Source organism: Pongo pygmaeus, chromosome 10 (genome assembly GCF_028885625.2).
Source record: "Pongo pygmaeus isolate AG05252 chromosome 10, NHGRI_mPonPyg2-v2.0_pri, whole genome shotgun sequence".
NCBI classification, from domain to species: domain Eukaryota; kingdom Metazoa; phylum Chordata; class Mammalia; order Primates; family Hominidae; genus Pongo; species Pongo pygmaeus.
Window position 1 is genome coordinate 47,280,083 of NC_072383.2, and position 18,369 is coordinate 47,298,451.

Below are 18,369 nucleotides of genomic sequence, written 5' to 3' on the forward strand. Positions count from 1 at the left end.
CAGCCGGTTCTCCTTTCCCCAGAGTTCTGATCTCATCTCCTCCAAAATAGATGCAGTGCCCCAAAGATTTCTTTTCTATCCCCATAGCCCAGGTGAGACTAAATGGCCACCCTAGCCCCCTAAGCTCAGAAAGAGGAGACAAAGTCAGGCCTGGTGCATCAAGCCTTTGTTGAGAGGGGGAGAGTCTGAGGTTTATGTACAAGAGGAAAGGGAAATGGTACATGTACAAAAAAGTGGGCCCCCACATTCCCTTCCAGGGGCAGACGAGAAACAGGAAGGTAAGCAAATAGTCAGCCAAGACCACCATGTTCCTTGTCCCCTGCCAAAAAAACAAAAACAAAACAAAACAAAAAACAGCTGAGGAAAGAAGGTGAAGAGTTGGCACACCCTTTCTCCAGCCATCTGCAGAGTGGTTGGTGCAGAGAAAACCTCTGCTCTTCTGCCCACCTTGACAAGGACAGTGTGAGCCTAGAATGAAATGGGCAGAGAAATAAGGGCAGTGAGCCTGACATCTCTCCTCTTACCCTTATCACTAGGGCACAGCTGGCACGGCCCATGCTTCAGAGGGCCTTGCTCCCGGTAAGAGATGAACGGAGACTGGCAGGGTCCCAGGGCTCCCTAAGCCTAGATACGTCTAGACCAGAGCTGACCAAGGGCCTGCAAAAAGGAAGGGGAAAAAAAAAGAAAGGACAGTTGCTCTCTCCTCTCATCCCTCTGGGCTCTAGTGGGAGAGATATCTATGTGCCCTGTTTAGGCTAAGGCTGGAAATGGTTTTTCCTAGCCCTGAGCTGACCCTTGGTGACCCTTCAGGAAATGATGTCAAAGACCTTGGGGGGCAAAGTGCAGTACTGGAAGCACCAGGGACCTACAGACCTAGTGCCCATAGTGGCACAAGTAGAAAGATCCAGCCTCAAGAGCTGGGGCGGACATGGTCGAGAGAGCAACACAGCCCTCTCCTGGGCCCTTGGCCAATTCCAGGTCCACTGGTTGGACTTGTAGGACTCTGAGGGCTGAAGTGCTTCTGCCTCCGAGAGAGTCTCAGTGGGGGCCTGGAGCCCGAGGGGGACCACTGGGCGGCGCAGCACTCCTGGCTTGGTGGCGAACAACCATAGGCTGGCAGTGGAGGCCTGTGGGGGAAGAGAGAGACCTGTGAACAGGATGGGAAGCTGAGCCAGGACAGTGCCCTCAAGAGCAGCCCCACAGGTAGGGCCAGGGAGGAGCCAGCAGTGAGGCAGATAAACAGGAGGCTTAGATAAGGCTTGAGGGGTACCCAGTTGGGGAGATTGCTGGGCTTTGCATTTCAGAGGATCAGGTTGGGGTGACTAGAGGCCACTGGGCAGTGGAGAGAAACAAGGTAGATGCATTCAGAAAGAGCCAGAAACTAGGAAAAGACCCTAGGCTGACTGGACGTCAGGAAACAGATCAAGGGACATCTGATACCTCCTGATCAGAAGCTACTACCAGAGCTCTTATGAGAAGAGAACCGTGGGGAAAGGTTCCTTAGGCCTGGGAATGGACCCTCAACCTCAGCCTCAAAGATCAGAACTGTAGGCGTGGTCCTGCCCGCTCTGGCCTGTCCTCAACACTGGCCTGGCAACTCCCTACCCTCTGGGTCTTAGTAGAAGCCAGGACAGCATTAGTGGGAGAGAGACCACTTCCCTAAGGACACATGCAGGGGATATGCCATGCTTCTCAGAGCATGGGGCATGCAAGAAGTATGTGTCCCCATTGCTGGGAGGCTGCCAGAGGGTGATTGCAAGTCATGCAGGAAAGGAGGTGCCTGTGGTCTCCAGCAGGAATCCTGGGAGACGGGCATGCAGAGGGGGCAGCTGCGGTGCCCAGTACCTGTCGGGCCCCAGCCTTGGGGGCTAACAGTTTGACTCATCATGGTAGGCTGCATCACAGAAGAAGCGTGAGCCCCGCTTAGCAGTACGGGCCGTGAAAGGGACACTCTTCAGCACTGTGGCCCAGGAGAGAGACACAGTGGTCAGGCCTCATGGGGGGTGGGGTGGGAGGAGAGCCCAAAGGAGTTAGGTTGAGCTTTGGGAGCTGGGTGCAATGGCCAGGCCCCAGGGAGTGAAAAGGGCCCCACCTGTGATGATGTCCTCGATGGTACCATCCTTCCCCTCATAAACAGGCCGGTGTTCCTTGGCCTGGCGCCGCCTCAACTCTGCTATTAACTCCTGCTGTTGCCACTTGTTCCGCTGGGATGGGGTCTAGGGCCAAGAATGTGGAGGGGGAAGGAAGTCATCACTAACCTAATGTGGGACTGGTTCCTGCCCCAAGGTGCAGTCTGAGGATGCCACTGCTTGTGCACTGCTAGGAATCCCCAAAGGCCCTCCCTCCATCCCTCTGGATGCCAGCCCACTGGCCCTCTGGGTGGTCTGTCCACTCCAAGTTTTCATCTCCACTACCTTCTGACCCCCAGCCCCCACTCTTTTGCCTTGTCGTCCTCCAGGCCCCAGCTCTTGGTCCCACCCACCTTGGCATCCAGTTTCTTGGCTTCCTGAGCCAGCTGCTTCTCCCGCATTACCTCCTCCTGCTTCTTGCGGGCTTCATTCTCTTGTTCTGCTTCCTAAGAGCCATAGAAGATGGGGGGTGGGGGGTGAGGCTCATAGGCTATGAGGGGAGGGGCTGACACTGAGGTGGAGAGTGGGTGGCAGTGGGACCCGCTAACTCCACGTGGCCACCCTCTGGAGGGGCACTTCCTGCCCCAAACAATGACAGGAAGGTCCTGGGCCCCACCCTGCCCACCAGTTCACAGCTAAGAGGCCTGTCACCAGCTTGCATCGCTCCCTTCCCAGGACTCGGAGGAGGAGTCGGAAAAGGCCCACACTTTAAGCCCAGGCTTCTCTCCTCCAGCCAGTTTTCTCTCAACCAAACTTCTTAAAAAGCTCTCTGCAGCTTACCTTGTAAGAACGAATGAATCGGACAAATACTGGGAAGAATACAGAAGGAGGTGTAGTCTTGGGACTCTCGCCAAAGTAGCGCACAACTGCATTGTAGGCCTCCTGGGGAAGGGGTGGGCAGAATGGGTCACCCTGGCAAGAAGGATCAGCCCAGCTCCCACACCATGGATGAGAGGCCTGCAGAAAGCAGAGCCCAGGGCCAAAGGGAGGAAAACCAAGCACCCAGGCCCCTGTGAGCTGGAGAGAACCTGGGGCTCCCAAAGCTCCCGAGTATGAATCTCCAGAGGCAGCTGCCTGCCACTCCCAAAGCGCTCTCTCCCCTACATGTAGCCAGCCAGCTGCTTGATTAAAAAAAAAAAAAAAATAGAACTAGGGCCACCTAGAGGGGCCTCGTGCCTTGGCCCTGGTTGCTCCCACCACCTGCATCCCGTGCTTGCCTCAGCCGTCTTGGCGTCCCGCTGGAGCTTGTCTAGTTTGCCTTCATTGGTACTGAGGAAGTTCCGGAGGACGCTGTTGTCATGGATGCTGCACTCACGCCGAATCAGCTCCATGCCCCGGCCCAGCTCCTTCACGTCCAGCAGCACGTTCTCCAGGGACACTGGTCACCAAAAGCCTGGCTGAGGAATGCCGTGGGCCTCGCATGCCCACCTCCCAGCCCAGAGCTATATCAAACTCTGGCCCTCCCCCTCAGCCTGGGCTCACTCAGGTTCACATACCTGTATGGACATAAGGAAGTACACACCAAGCTAGCTGATCCCTCACAGGGGTAGGGAGTGGAATGGAAACTGAGCTTGTGACCCCAAAGAACACAGTAGCAAAGGCAGGCAAGCCACAGAGACTGCTGGTCTCCAAAATGAAACTGCCTCAGGCCTGCCCTAGCGTTCATGGGTGGGGCAGAAATAACAGCTACCTCATGTCTATAGAGAGCTTTATGATTTTTTTTCTAAGTACTTCACATACATCATACACAAACACAAGACCTCTGGGGCCAGCTTGAGGGAGTTGGGAGTAGAGTGACTGCTTCCCTTCTTGTTCCTGCTCCTACTGTACCTAGCTGGGAAGGGCTGGGCTGGGCCAGGCCTGGCGCCTAGAGGAAGGCTCCCTCTGGAGTGGCCCCTGCTTAAGGCTCCAGCGGAAAGCTTTGAAGTGGTCAGAAAGAAGATAACAAAAGCCAGAAACAAATGGACCCAAGTGTTCTCTCTCCTCATAGCTTCCTGGGATTGTCCTGGGCTGGATGTGAGGGCAGGCCCACCCAGCCAGGCTCTCCTTACCTGCTGCAGCCTTCTCAACAAAGTGCAGCTCATGCCAGAAGTTAGCCAGGTCTGGGTATTTCTCCTTCACTGTCAAGGCGATGAAATGAAGCAGTGTCATCTTCCGGTCAGTGGACTTGGTATCCAACAGCTACGAGAGGGGGTGAGGGCAGTGCATAAAAGCTAAGCACTCTGGCTCCACAACTGCTGCCCCCCCCAGGCTTCCTGGCCCACGCTGCCCTCACCATCTTACCAGATCCAGGCTCTGGAGCTTGAAGCCATACACAGCTCCCCGCTTGCTGCTGTTCATGTAGTTCCCCAGTGCAAGTATGATCTGTCCAAAGAATGTGTGGGAGGCAGGTCAGGCTCAGGTCCTGAAGGCTCCTTCTTCCTCTCTGTATAGCCCCAGGCCCCCACCTAGGAACTGAGAACCCCCAGCACCCCTGTCCACAACCTCTTCCCACCTCCAACATCTGCTTCAGCTTCTGTGAAGACTTGACGGAAGCGGACGCCGCAATGATGGCATTGAGTTGCTGTAGGACAATATGAACACTGAAGTAACCCCAGGCTGAGATGGGGTAAAGACAGGGAGGGGTCGGAAGGACTGGCAGGGCAGGGGAGGTGACTAGCAGATGGAGGCTGGAGGGACAGCTGTCCAGAACCATGAGTTGGGTGGGGGCTGTACCGGTGTGAGCATCTGCAGGTTATCCTGGAAGTTCCCCAGGAAGGCCATGCCAGCCATTCGCTGGGTCAGCCGTTCCACCTTGCTGAAGAGCAGCATGAAGCGGTCCTCAGCTGCCAACTCCTCCAGGGGCTGCCGCTCACGCTCATATTGCCGCAGCAGCTTTACCTCAGCCTCTGTGGGCAGGAAGCGCATCAGGCACTCCACGAAGTCCACAGGTAGTGTCTGCAAGTCAAACCTGTGGAGGAGGGAGGGACCACCTCAGTTCTCACATCTCTCCATGTTTTCCCTCATCTCTTTTATTCTCTAAGCTCCTAGAAGAACTGGACAGGGGACTGTACATGGAACACAGCCAAAGGCAAAGGACCCATTGCATCATCTGTCACAGCACCAGCAATGATCCTGGGGGAACATTCCATGCTCCTGTTTAATAAGCCCTTTGATGTACTACCACTGTACCTAGGGTGAAGTCCAAACACCTGAGCATGGCTTACGAGGCCCAGCCTGTAAGACTTCTGCCCAACTCTCTACCTTCTCCTGCTCCTCTCCCTACACTAAAGCCAGATTCAATTTTTAGTACCCAAGGCATTATGCTTCTCCCTCCAGGCCCTGAACTGGACTAACTCATATCTTTTCTTCAGGTCCCAGTTGAGACATTACCTCCTCTGGGAAGGCTTCCCTCATTCATCACCAAGCTCAGCTACATGAACCTCCCTATTCTCCCAAAGCTGCCTGTATACTTCTACCATCCTGGTGGTATCACTCAGTGTTACTGCACTGTTCCCAATAGACTGAGAGCTCCTTGGGTGAAGGTCTGGGCTGAACTGCCAGCACAGATGCAGTAAATTCTAGCCAAGCCGGTGGATGACTAGGGGGATGTGAGGGAGTTCTGTCAGATGACCTGGAATCTAGGGAAACCCAGGCTCCTGGGTGGAGAACTGGGTTGCCAACAGACTAGGGACCAGAGCCAGGTCAGTGGGAGCCTCACGTATGAATGGCCCTGCAGATCTCCTCAGCCGAGCGGCCAGCCTTGCGTAGGGTGATGGCCAGGTTCTTGGCACGATTGGCTTCCAACAGAGTCACCTTGCTGGCAGCTTTTTGCGCTGTCTTGTTTTTGGAGCAGATGAGGTCAAGGGCAGGGCCCTGCGCTTTTGTCTTGAATAATTCTTCAAACTTATCAAGATCCAGGTCCTGGCAAAAATAGATGAGCAAGGAAAACGCTGTAGCCTCATACTAGTGGAGGACCTCCTGACAGCCCACCCAGCATTGGCCCAGAGCTCTGTCACTCTGGAATATTTCTTGAATACAAACACAAAGTGTTGACACAACTAGAAATATACATAACACTCAAGAATGAAGGGTTCGTGGAGCTAAGCCTGGCCTCACCCTGTCTGATGGCTTTTCTAAGACCAGAATCTCCTCAAAAGGCAACCAGGTCCCTAGCCCTCAACCTTACCCCTCTGGACCCCAGGCCCTGTTACCTCCAAGATCTTCTCATCATCAAGTTCGCTGAAGACAGTGCCACTGATCTGGTTGGGTTTCAGTGCTGTCCAGTTGAAGACAGGCAGCCGGAACTTGGTCTTGATAGGTTTCTTAATTCGAATGGCTAATTTGGAAGGAGGATCAGTGACACAGGGGCCAAGGACACACACCCCTGGTCCCACCAGCCCTGCCCAGAGCCCTGGGGATACTCACCTGACAGGCCCACTGTCAACACCACAGAGGGTCCAGCACCAGGGAGAGGTGGGGCTGGGGGACACTTGTCTGAGGGAAGAAGAAATGACACAGTGACCCAGGTGTCAAGAGACTCTTCATAGGCTTCTCTTCCCTCTGCCTGTCCCACCTTCTCTGAGAATTAAAAAAAAAAAAAAACTCTCAGAGAAGGAGCCTATATGAACTCTGCTCAAGCTGCTCCCAGAAATCTAACTCTGACAGGGCAGTTGTTGCTGGTCTCTGACCCAGTTTCTGTGGCTACAGTCTAAGCCTCTCTTGGCTGTCTTCAAAGGAATTGGGAGCAACATCTTTACGATCCTTAAAACAGGTCCACATCTGCCTTTGGGCATCCCTGTGCTGATAACTTGAGCTTGCCTCAGATTCCAGCCCTCCCTCACCTGATTTTATATTCCCCCCAGTCCTCAGATGATGCCATTTTCCCAGTTTCTCCCTGAGGAAGACACTGCTGACTACAGTTTTGGTCCCCACAAAGAGCCTGCCCCTGTTGGCTCCCAGGGGTCGTGGTTACCTGGTAATGGGGGAGGTGGAGGGGGCAAGGGCGGAGCTGGTGGTGGAGGAAGAGGCAGGACCTCCTCAGGGGGTGGGGCTGGAGCCAGAAGGTCCAGGTCGGAGGGTGGCATGCCCTCACTCAGCTCTGCAGGGCCTACTCTGGCCAGGGCCTCACTGTCCACAGACTCCAGGCCCCGGACATTTGGCTCCAAATGGCATCGACGCTGGAAGGCCTCCTCCTTCTCTTTAATGAGCCTCCGCAGGGTGTGCACCTGGTGGCTTGTGTTCTCATATGTCTCCTGGCAGGCAGACAGCACCATTAAGGGAAAAGTGGGCTGAAGGCATAGTCATTGCCCCTAAGAGTGAGAATTCCTACCCAGGGTTCTCTTAACTAGGGTCTCTGTGAGGGTACTCAGAGGCTCAGAGTGGCAGAAACCCAGGTGGGGGAATGGGGAAGCTGGAAGGCAGCAAAACAAAAGAGGCAAGCAGAAGCTGCCTCCCTCCGCTGGCACCCTAAAGTGTCCTCTCTGCTCCAGCCAATTCTCACTGCATGGGCCCCTCAAAGCCCAGGAAAAAAGGTTGCCCCTGTGAAACTCTCCTTAGTCTACCACCGGTCTGACATAGCTGCTCTCTCCATAACCCTTTGGGCTTCATTTTTCTTTAATTTCACTTGGCCTTGTATAATGGCTCAATTGGAAGCCCCCTATAAACAAGACCCTGTCTTAACCATCTCTGTATCCTCCATACCTCCCAATACAATGCTCAGCAGAAGCTGGGCAGATACATATTGAGCTCAACAGAGCCAGCATATATTCTTCTGAAAGAGAAAGTAGGATGGGGGTATGACTTTATAATGAACAAAAAGTCAGGAGAAAATACAGAAGAGAATGAAATATGAAGAGCACCTGCCCTGCCAATTTAGGATACCTGGTGGACATCCTAATACACAGAGCACTTGGTCACTCTGCCCCTGCTCATTAAACATGCCTGGGGGAGGAACATGGGGGTAGAGGGGAGAAAAATCAATGGGATGGGCTGGTAGGAGGAGGCCTGGGTTGGAACTCCAGAATGCTCGCGGGTGCCCCAGCTGTTCCCACCCTCTTATGTGTGTGTCTGGCTCACATTGGCCCCACCTTTCCTCTCCAACTAAAAAAATGGGGTGAAATCATCAGCCCACCCACACCTGAGTACCTCAAGGGTGAATCAAGATCTAAATCCTAGAGAACTTGATATGATTCAAGGAAAAAAAGCAGAACCCCAAGGCCCTGGAGCCCAGGATTAGTCAGGGACTGCCTTCCCCAGAGTACTTGTACCTTGATGCTCTCTAGTTCCTTCTCCCGCTGCAGTAGCTGCTTCTCTAGCTCTGCCACCCGCATCATGTTTTCATTTTCTAGGTCCAGAAGCTTCTCTGTGAGCTGCACAACAGGAAGGGCAGGTTCTGTGCTGGCCCTAAAGCCTGGGCACTCAGCACAGCCTGAACCCTAGTCAAGACCTGAGTCCGATCCCTCAACACAAGGCCACAAAGGCAGCTTAGTCAGGTGGTTCCCTTATATTCCAGTAACAGATACAAGACAAAGGCCACATTCTGACTGTCTCAAGACCAGTGCCACCTCATGCCTAGCCCTGGAGGTCGGTGTGTGTTCCAACTGGTGGATGATCCAGTGGCTCAGGCCTGAGTATGCTCTTGAGAGCCCTGGTGGGTTCTAAAGCCTCCCTGGGACTCAATCTGGAGGCAAATGGGTCAGCTCAGGATTCCTGGTAACTTCAGCTTCCATCAACAGTGGCTCTGGCAGGCAAAGGAAGACCACCTACATGGGACACATGCTCCTCCAACTCCTCCACCTTCTCCAGGGCTACATTCTTGGTCTCAGCGTCCTCCAACAAACCCCCGACATCAAACACGTTGTCCAGATATGCCTGAATCTGCACCTGCAGCTTCTCGCTCTCTGTGTGCCTTGACTTCTGGGGGAAGAGCAGAGAGTAGGAGTAGTTGTAGGAGCAGGCAGATCTATCAGGGGAACTTTCTGAGAAAGTCTTGGTCCTCATCCCCCTTCGCCACCACTTCCCAAAGAGTTCCTGCTGCAGGCCATGTCAGATTCTTGCCCCATGGAGCTGCCTGACTGGGGAGTTATCTGCAGAGGTCCTGAGTCCCAGGCTACAGAAGACAGGCAAGGTCCCAGAAGCATCAAGGATTAGGCACTTATAAAAGAAAAATCATTTGTGATACGGCTAAACTGATCCCAAAGCACTTCACCTTACAAGGACCCCAACCAGCTCACCTGCAGGAACTCCTCTAGCCCCAGCTTGGTAAACTCATACTGCAGGTGGACTCGGAAGTTCATGTCTTCCACCGAGTGCACCACGATGTTGATGAACTGCATGCAGGCCACCTGAAGAAAAGGAGGCCCAGAGAAGCAGCAACAGGAAGGGCAGAGAAGAGCCAAGAGACCAGGAGGATAGGCAGCTGTTAGAATATCATCATCATGTGGATAATTACAGGGAGTCAATTAAAGAGTTATGTCTTTATGGGGGCAATAAGAGTATTTTAATTTAAAAAATGTCATTTAATATTCAGTGTATAAAGACAAGTAAATTACATGAAAAACAGATGTAAGTGAAGATACAGCTATCTGATTTCCTTTGTACATCAGCAGGTATTCCTCGAGACAACCTTACCTAGCCGAAGACCCTGCACTGAGGGGAAGAGAAGCTAGAGGAAGAGCTTAGGAAAGGGAGGGCAGCTCAAAAAGGATCCAATTCAAGGACAAAAAGGCCACAGAAAAGAGGAAAAGGAGGTAGATCTGATATACAGAAATGATGTCCTGAAGTTTCTAAGAGCTCTCTGGGGTAGGCAGGTGGACAAGAAGCATTTGCTGACTAGAATCATTCTGGGCTCTACATGGAATATCAAGATACGCTGTTGGCCTCACCCCTGTTGTCAAGGAACACACAGCCCTGGTGGGTATGTGCTGGACCCAGGCCCAGTTCCTCACCATGAAGTCAATATTGCTGTCCTCATTCCGGAAATATTCCATCAGCTTCTCAAAGCGGTGCAGCTCCTTGCATACCTGAATGAGCAAACTTTCTCAGTGAAAGGATCTGCTCCATGTAGAACCCAAGCCCCTGTGCTCTGGCTCCTAGGAACATCATGGCAAAGGACTGGTTCAGACCAAGCTTAACCACAACTCTATATATGAAATAGGCCATTCTGGACACTATAAAAGAAAACCTGGGGCCGGGCGCGGTGGCTCACACCTATAATCCCAGCACTTTGGGAGGCCGAGATGGGCAGATCACCTGAGGTTAGGAGTTCAAGAACAGCCTGGGTAACATGGTGAAACCCCATCTCTACTCAAAATACAAAAATTAGCCGGGCGTGGTGGCACATGCCTGTAGTCCCAGCTACTTGGGAGGCAGAGGCAGAAGAATCGCTTGAACCTGGGAGGTGGAAGTTGCAGTGAGCTGAGATTGTGCCACTGCACTCCAGCCTGGCCACAGAGTGAGACTCCATCTCAAAAAAGAAAATAAAGAAAACTGGGACCTGCAATCTGGCTCTGGGTCTGTGGTCCCCCACCACATTGCTGAGGGAATTCAGTAAAGCCTGTGCCCTTAAGCTGGGCTTTAGGTGCCTCTGGGGATAGGCCAAGAAGAAACATAGGGGTCTGATGCTGCCAAGTTACTAAAGGAAGGAGAGAAAGGAGGAGGAAGGGAGGAAGGCCATGGCTGAGACAGGAGGCTGCAGTCCTAGTGGGGATGCAGGGGAAGGGCCAGTGTACAGGAAAGCCCTCTCTGAGAGGGGTCTAGAGGCTCCTCTGAGCCTCTGGGCTTCAAGGAGGAAGAGCCATTTCCTGGCTTGAACAATGGATGCTAGGGAAGAGGTCCAAAGAAGAGGAAGGGGTGGGACCACCAGCTGTGGCTGGATGTCGAAGAATCCTATGTTCAAGTAGATAGGGGTTTCAGAGGCAGGCCCAGGGGCTGGGGGAAATTCCACACAGGAGTTCCTTCTCCCCTCACCAGTAACAGCCAACAAACCAGGAGACATCCTTGCTTACCTTCTCCTCCCATTTCAAAACACATGTGCTTTGGGTTCTACCAATGGGTTCACCGCATCAGACTCCCATCTGGGGAGTCACTTAAGTACATATACTCAGGCCTCCAATGGGTCTGAACTAGAGCACAGGGATCTGTACTTTTAACAAGCTCCTTAGGTGATTTGGATGCAGGGCCCAACTAGGACCACTGGACTACAGCCCTCAGCTAGCTGAGGGTATCTTTAGCTGGCCAATCAGGAGGTTTCCTGGCCTGAAGATCTAGTAAGACTAAAGTTCTGGTTTTAAAAATAGTGGGAGTTCAGGAGAGAGGCTGCTTAGCCAAGCACTGGGATGTTAAAAATCATTGCAGATCACAGGAAATGGTGCTTACCTACCTAGCTCCCTGCCTTCTCCCCCGCAAACACACACACACACACACACACACACGTGAAGCCAAAAGACTGACCTCTTTGAAATTGTCAAAGGCAGCAAGGATGATTTCGTGACCTCCTCGCACCAAACACACAGCTGCCAGAAGCTCTAAGACAAGGGCTTTGGTCCTAAGGGGTGAAGAAGGAAGATTAACACCCTAACTCCCCATCCTGACAACTACACAGCTCACTTCCCTGATTGGGTAAGTCCTTTTGGAGAGTGGAGAAAGCCTCAGTGGTGAGGAGAGAGGGTGGGAGAAAGAGGGCTTGCTCCCTTACTAAGCTGTGTAGACCAGAGGAGAGCCAGGGACACTTCTCCTCCAGCAGAGGTGAGGGGGCCAAACCAAGGCTCTGACAGGACTCCAAGGCCAGGCAGAACTTGTCAGGAATACATGGCGTACAGATCTCCAGAGCCCTGGACAGAGTGGGGAGGAAAGGGGAGGGAAGGAACTCACCTTGGATTCTTGTTATTGAGGCTAAGTGCAATCTCATTGACAGCATGGGGGTGGGACATGACCAGGTTGAATCCGTACTGCAAGGGAGAGGACAGGAGGGGACATTGACGGTGGGGAAGGGAGAGCCCAGCCAATCTCCTTGACCATAGGCCCACCAGCAAACCTGTCTTTTATAAGCTGGTGCCCTCCTAGCTCTCCTGGTTTTGCAGATGAGGCAGAAGAGGTAGAGCACCTACGGCTAGTGCTTCCCCCTTACCTGATAGTTCATGATGGCTCTGAGACAAAGGATACAGACGTGGACATCATCCTTCTGGCTCACTAGGCGGGAGTTCTTCAGGGCCCTGCGCCCAGGGAGAGTGCTATACCTGGGGAGATGGGCCAGGCAGTCAGGTGGGAGCTGAGGCTGCCAGTGAAGCATCTATGGGCACTCACCATCACCCAGACAGCAGGCTGCCCCTTAGCAGTGGCAAAAAATAGGGAATAGCACCTCGTACCAATAGCCAAGAGGGACAGGCTGCAGTAGGCAGGGTGGTCAGCCTGTTTTCACCTCGTTAAACAGGCCTTTGTCAGCAACTACTCAGGATCCCGGCTTTATAACAAGTGCCCCAACCCTAAAGATCCTTCAAAATACAGATAGTAGTAGTGTAGGCCTTCCTAGTCCCTGAGATGGCTCCAGAGACACAGTCATTTGAGCATTCCCTCCACCCACTTCCAGTTGCTGCACCTTCTGCACAATCTGTGGGACAAGAGCGTCATGGCTCCCATCCCACTTCTGTATCACAGAAAAGGCAGAGCTGACCCCTAAAGGCTTCAGTTGGGCCACAGGGCTATGTCTGGCTTTGCACCACCCCTCCACCCTCTCAGTGATGTTTCATGGAAAAGAGAGGAGACACATACAGTATCTGCTCATACATGACAAGAATAATCAACAGTGTCCAAGGGACACAACCCAAAGGAGACTAGGAGGAAAGCATGGCCACAAGAGAGACAGAAACCAAGGAAAGGGCCATCGGACCCAAAGGAAAGCCTCCCAGAGTAGGAAGGGGCTCTGAGAAGTCATCCAGTCCATCTGCCTACCTCCAGGCAGGGCGGCTCTTAAGACACCGCAGACAAATGAGCATGTGGCAGCCTCAGAGAGAAAGGCCTGAAGGAAGAGGTGAAGGGAATGCGAGGGGCAGCCAGGTTGGGTGGGAGCTGGTCTCCAAGCAGCTAAAGGGGCAGAGTGAAGAACTAGAGGGAAACAGAATGAGAGTAGGAGCTAGATCACCCAGTGAAGGCCATGGACCTGTATGAGATGTGCCCTGCTCAAGAGACCCAGGAGGAATGGTAGAGTGAGAGGAATGAAGGGCTCCTCCAGAGAGGGGTGAGGAATGGGGAGAGCTGGAACCCCATGTGGGGTGAGTGCAGCTGAGACCATGTACTTACCCAGGACAGACTGCTGGGCAGAGTCAAGGAGACAGAGAGGACAGACCAGAGACAGACTGGCAGGCAGAGGGCAAGAGAGCTGAGCCTGGAAGCAAGAGTGGAGGGAGAAGCATGAGCACTCACCGCTGAACCCGAGACCTGCACTGAAGGGTAGGGTGGGAGGCAGGCGGGCAGAGCAAGCGCACACATACCGGAGCACAGACTGGCGCGCAGAGCGAGCGAGGCTGTTGGTGAAGGGGGCCGACAGGGCGCTGGGTGGCTGCAGGTCCTCGATTGACCTGCTCCAGGACCGGAGTTTGTCAAATGCACCATCGTCACCACTCTCCAGACCCTCAAAGTCAAACCTGGAGCATGAAAGGACACACATGCGCACACACAGGCACATACACAGGAGAAATTCAGTGCCAAGGCCCCCCGTGAGCCCACCCCCACCCTTCAGGCCTCTAGGGCAACAAGCAGCAGGGGTAGCAAGGAGAGAAAGCAGAATTGGGCAGCAGAGACCTGATCCTAGCTGGAAGAGCCACTAACACAGAACAGCGGCAGAAGAAGCACAGGCAGCAACCAGGAGGGGAGTCTAAGGAGATGGGAAGCTGATGGAGGCCAACTCCTCTGCTCCCCACCGGCCAGGAAATTCCAGAAGGAGTGTCCTCCCCATGGGCCACTCGGGAGCTGGCAGTCTTTCTGCACTCCCAGCTTAGATGGGACATCTCCAGGAGGCTATGGCTCCCCATGAAGAATCTGCCCCATAGAGGGAATGGTGGGGAATGGGCCAACTTCAGGTCTTGCTAGTTGGCAAATGCCAGCAACCAAAGGGCCTTTCAGTGCTTTGAAGGAGTCCAGTTGATTCTGGATGGCAGGACTGAATGGAAGGGAAAGGGGGTTCTGGCAAACCCAGAGTGGGACAGTCCTTTATTGTTTGGAGGAGCACCACTGTCCCATCTTAGTACTGGGTTTTAATGACCAGGTTCTCTATGGTTCTGGCTACTTGAGGTTCTTAGGTTTTTCAGGTATACAGGCTCCCTGGGCTTCAGTTTCCCTGGGGGAAGAAATTACAAGTTGAGATTGTGGACCAGGGTCCTGTAGTATAGCCTCTACAGGAGTTGAATGGTTTGTCACTTTCTGCTCCTGGAACAGAAGTCTTCCACTATCAGCAATTATTACTATTTTTTTAAGAGACAGGGTCTCACTCTGTGGCCCATGCTGGAATACAGCGGCACAGTCATGGCTCACTGTAACCTGTAACTCCTGGGCTTAAGCAATCCTCCAGCCTCAGCCTCCCGAGTAGCTGGGACTACAGGTGCATGCCACCATGCCTGGCTAATTTTTTAAAATTTTCTTGTAGAGATGGAGTCTTGCTGTGTTACCCAGGCTGGTCTTAAAACTCCTGGGCTCAAGCAATCTCTCATCTTGGCCTCCCAAAGCTCTGGGATTACATGTGGGAGCCACTGCGCCCAGCCAACCGTCAGCAGTTTGTCAATGTGGCCAGGACAAGGAAGATGGCCAAGATCACAAACTCACAGGGACTCCTCTCTTATCATCCTCACTTCAGGATATACCCCTCTGAGAAACAGTCCCTCTCCTCCTTCTTGTCCTCTTCCTCCATGTAGGTCATTAAAGACTAAGGGAGCATCTCTTACAGGTTCTTCTCCCCCAAGAAGCATTCTGCTCAGATATGGGGTCAAAGGCACAGAGGTTGAGGCTTTCTGGAATAGGAAGGGATATTTACAGATGTCAGAATGTTCCAAAGGAAGTGGGAGCAGGCTTTAGTGTCCTCATGATCAGGAGGTGTTTAATGGGGCTCTCAAGTAGACATCAGAGGAACCTCCTGACAGGGAAACAGCTTGCTGATTCCATCAGTAACACTGTATCCTCTTGTACTGGTATATGCAGTTTATAAACAATTATCTTCACTCCAACTCTATTTAGCCTCACCCTTTCCCTCTCAATCCTTCCTAAAACACACACTCTCTCCCCCACACAAAGTCCTTCTTTTTTAAAAGCAGAGTCAAAGGTACTGCCATGGACACTACAATACTGAGGTTCCAGGGTACTCTTGGGTTTAGGGCGGCTGGAATTTGTTTGCTTTTCAAGTAAGAGAGATAGGTTTATTTGGAAAAACGAGCTATATTTTTTACTATAAAAGCTCTGAATTTTTTAAGAAAAATTATTTCACCAAATGTTTTTCATTTCTTTCTATAAAAAGAATTTTTTTTAAGAGATAAGAGAATCACACGAGGTATGACTTCTGCTGAGACAAGAATGCAAAGTGGGCCACTCTTGGTTTTAACAGGATAACCTGGAAAAGGTGAGAGGCGCCGAACATAGAAGAAGCATCAAATTCCTAAGGAGATGACACTGAAGACCTGCTGGGCAAAGGAGAATGGCCAAGGGGGCAAGGACAGTAGTTAGAAAAGTGGAAGCTGGTTGGGAGCAGTGGCTCACACCTGCAATCCTAGCACTTTGGAAGGCCAAGGCAGGGTGGATCGCTTGAGCCCAGGAGTTCAAGGCCAGCCTGGGCAGCATGGTGAAACCCCGTCCCTATTAAAAACACACAAAAAGTTAGCTAAGCGTGGTGGTATACACCTGTGGTCCCAGCTGCTCAGCAAGGCTGAGGCAGGACTGAGGCAGGAAGACTGCTTGAGCCCAGGAAGTCAAGCCTGCAGTGAGCCAAGATCGCACCACTGCACTCCAGCCCGGGCAGCTGAGCAAGACCCTGTCTCAAAAAAATGTCAGGGCTAAGTCCTAGGATGGAGGAGTTTCCTGGGATGCTGGGGAAAACTAGGGAAAGTTATGGGCAAACTCGGAAGATTGGTCTCCCTAAGGCTGACCTGTCTTAGGTGTAAGTCTAAATGTGTTGGTCATTATGTTTATTATGTAATTCCATATATTCAGGTAATCGTGGTAGGTTATGCCACTTTAAATAATAATAATGAAATTAACAATAGATCTGATACCACAATACAGACCCAGTATGTTCCAAACAATACTAAGTGCTTTAACACACGTTACCATCTAATTTTCACAACAACCCTAGAATGTGGATCTCCTTTCATAGAAGAAGATACAAACTTGCTTTGAAGTCACACAGACAGTAAATAACAGAACTGAAACCCAAACCCAGCTTTGTCTCACTCAAGAGCTCTCAATCCTTCCACTATACCAGGCCACCTTTTCTGTGCTAACTCACTTCTGGCTGCCTCCAATCCCCCCTGTCTGCTAGAAAAAGACTCCTGAATACTTCATTTTTCTATCCAGGTCAAAAGGTCATGCTCACTGTTCCTGGGTTCTTCAACAATGAGGTGGAGTAACCTTCTCACATCTGGAAACCTAAAGTTGCTTCTGGAAGACTCAACTCTGCAAAGATGAATGGATCCCACCAAGGCATCTCTACCAGAAGCCAGGACATTTCCCTGGATTGCTCACAGCTTGGCATTTGGATGCCTTGGGTTCTGATTCCAAGCTCCCTTTCCATCTCTCTCTCCTGTTCTCCAAAATGCATCTTATCTTCTACTCCAGCCAAGTGCCATTCTTCACTGATCCCCAGACATCTCTGGGCTTGCCTGCCTACTTCCACACCACTGCTTGGGCTATTCCCTCCTGTCCAGGATTCCCATTTCCATCTTCATTGTTGAATTCTCACCCTTCCTTATCAAAGTAGAATGGAACTGGTCCCTAACCTTAGCCCCGGGGTGGTACTCACATGACAGAACACTGGGCAAAGGACAGGTAATCCACCAGTACATCCAGGCCTTTGTTTTCATCATTCAGAAATTCCCGCACCCACCTGCAGATAAAGGAAACACAGTGGAAGGGGTCTGCTAAAGTGGGTCAAGGATGAGGAGGGTGACATGCCTCTGACCCAACACCTCCTCCTCCTGGAACCCAGCACCAGGCTAAGAAAATTCTGAAGATCAAAACCCATGACAGATCCATCCACGGTCATGGACTTCCCCTAGGCAGGGAAGTCAGGGATGGGGAAAGTTCAGGCCCTTCTAATGCCACTTGCTTTATCGTGAAGATGCTTTAGACAAACAAGCTTTCAGGTACTCCCTCCTTAAGGGCCAGACCCTGGCTCAATTATTTTCTGCATCCCTCCACATGTCCTTCCTCACTGTTTGTTGGAAGAATTTAGGAAGCATCAAGAGCATTTACTACAGGCCCGTATGCAGAGTTGTGCTTGACCAAAGCCAGCAAGTCTCCAACTTGACTGAAGCCTTAGTCAAGACCCCAGCAGGAAGGGTCAAGGAGAGCTCTGGAACAGAGGCATCCTGGGGCAAAGCACTCTCTACCAAGTTTAAGGAGAGGAGTTTTGGAAAGCGGTGAGCAAACAGAGATGTATAGGAGTTCTGTATTTAGTCATGTTGAGTTTGGCAGAACCAGAAAAAGCATGGGGGATGATCAGGAACTCAAGAACTCCAGGATGTCTATGACCACTCAGAGTCAACCTGAGTACGTGGGCCCCCCTCAGCCAGGAAGGTAGACAACAAAGCACCTAAGGACCATATCCCAGGGCATTATTTTCCCTTCTGCTTTCAGTCCTTTTGGGCTGAGATATTCCTGGAATGAAAGTCAAGGGCAAATCTAGGGAACTGTTATATGACAGGTTCATTCCATAGCAGAAACATAAAACGCTCAGGATGAAACCCTAATCTAGAGTGCTCTACTCCTTCAGAATTTCTGGGGGTCTTTATAGGAAAGCTCTGCCCAAACTGCCCTGAGGGGCTGCTTCTCCCCAACAGCTGGAAAACCAGCGCCATGTTGGCTAGCCACACCCCAAGCTACAGAGAGACTCTGGAGCTACAACACCAGGCCCAGCTGAGATTTGGCAGCAGGCTCTGGCTGAAGCTGACTGACACCGGAGCTGCCTGAAGTTAGCTTCCTCTCTGGGGGCCAACAGGCCTCCCGTTTCCTGTCTGTCTGCTCTCCAGCTCCCCACCCCCTTCTCATTTCCTGTCTGAGTCTA

The 18,369-nt window shown here is 52.0% G+C and overlaps 1 protein-coding gene across 7 annotated transcripts in view; it reads right to left on the bottom strand.

The window, feature by feature from the left end:
- Positions 1-149: 149 nt before the first annotated feature.
- The window catches only part of FMNL3 (formin like 3), a 62,585-nt gene continuing 44,365 nt past the window's right edge, over positions 150-18,369 (bottom strand). The window contains exons 5-27 of one of the 7 annotated variants that reach the window (XM_054445508.2): positions 17,107-17,190; positions 13,598-13,750; positions 12,238-12,346; positions 11,982-12,058; positions 11,562-11,655; positions 10,058-10,132; positions 9,344-9,454; positions 8,877-9,023; positions 8,378-8,479; positions 7,084-7,363; positions 6,537-6,605; positions 6,323-6,447; positions 5,830-6,032; positions 4,845-5,079; positions 4,624-4,692; positions 4,413-4,493; positions 4,181-4,310; positions 3,347-3,507; positions 2,910-3,011; positions 2,483-2,575; positions 2,093-2,216; positions 1,846-1,960; positions 150-1,127 (exon numbers count right to left, since the gene is read on the bottom strand). In XM_054445508.2, coding sequence (XP_054301483.1) covers positions 1,869-1,960; positions 2,093-2,216; positions 2,483-2,575; positions 2,910-3,011; positions 3,347-3,507; positions 4,181-4,310; positions 4,413-4,493; positions 4,624-4,692; positions 4,845-5,079; positions 5,830-6,032; positions 6,323-6,447; positions 6,537-6,605; positions 7,084-7,363; positions 8,378-8,479; positions 8,877-9,023; positions 9,344-9,454; positions 10,058-10,132; positions 11,562-11,655; positions 11,982-12,058; positions 12,238-12,346; positions 13,598-13,750; positions 17,107-17,190 — 2,716 coding nt within the window. In that variant the 3' untranslated portion in view covers positions 150-1,127; positions 1,846-1,868. Of the gene's footprint in view, positions 1,128-1,845; positions 1,961-2,092; positions 2,217-2,482; positions 2,576-2,909; positions 3,012-3,346; positions 3,508-4,180; positions 4,311-4,412; positions 4,494-4,623; positions 4,693-4,844; positions 5,080-5,829; positions 6,033-6,322; positions 6,448-6,536; positions 6,606-7,083; positions 7,364-8,377; positions 8,480-8,876; positions 9,027-9,343; positions 9,455-10,057; positions 10,133-11,561; positions 11,656-11,981; positions 12,059-12,237; positions 12,347-13,597; positions 13,751-17,106; positions 17,191-18,369 lie in introns of all 7 variants that reach the window. The other 6 variants (XM_054445506.2, XM_063646915.1, XM_054445507.2 and 3 more) reach the window with 6 other exon arrangements.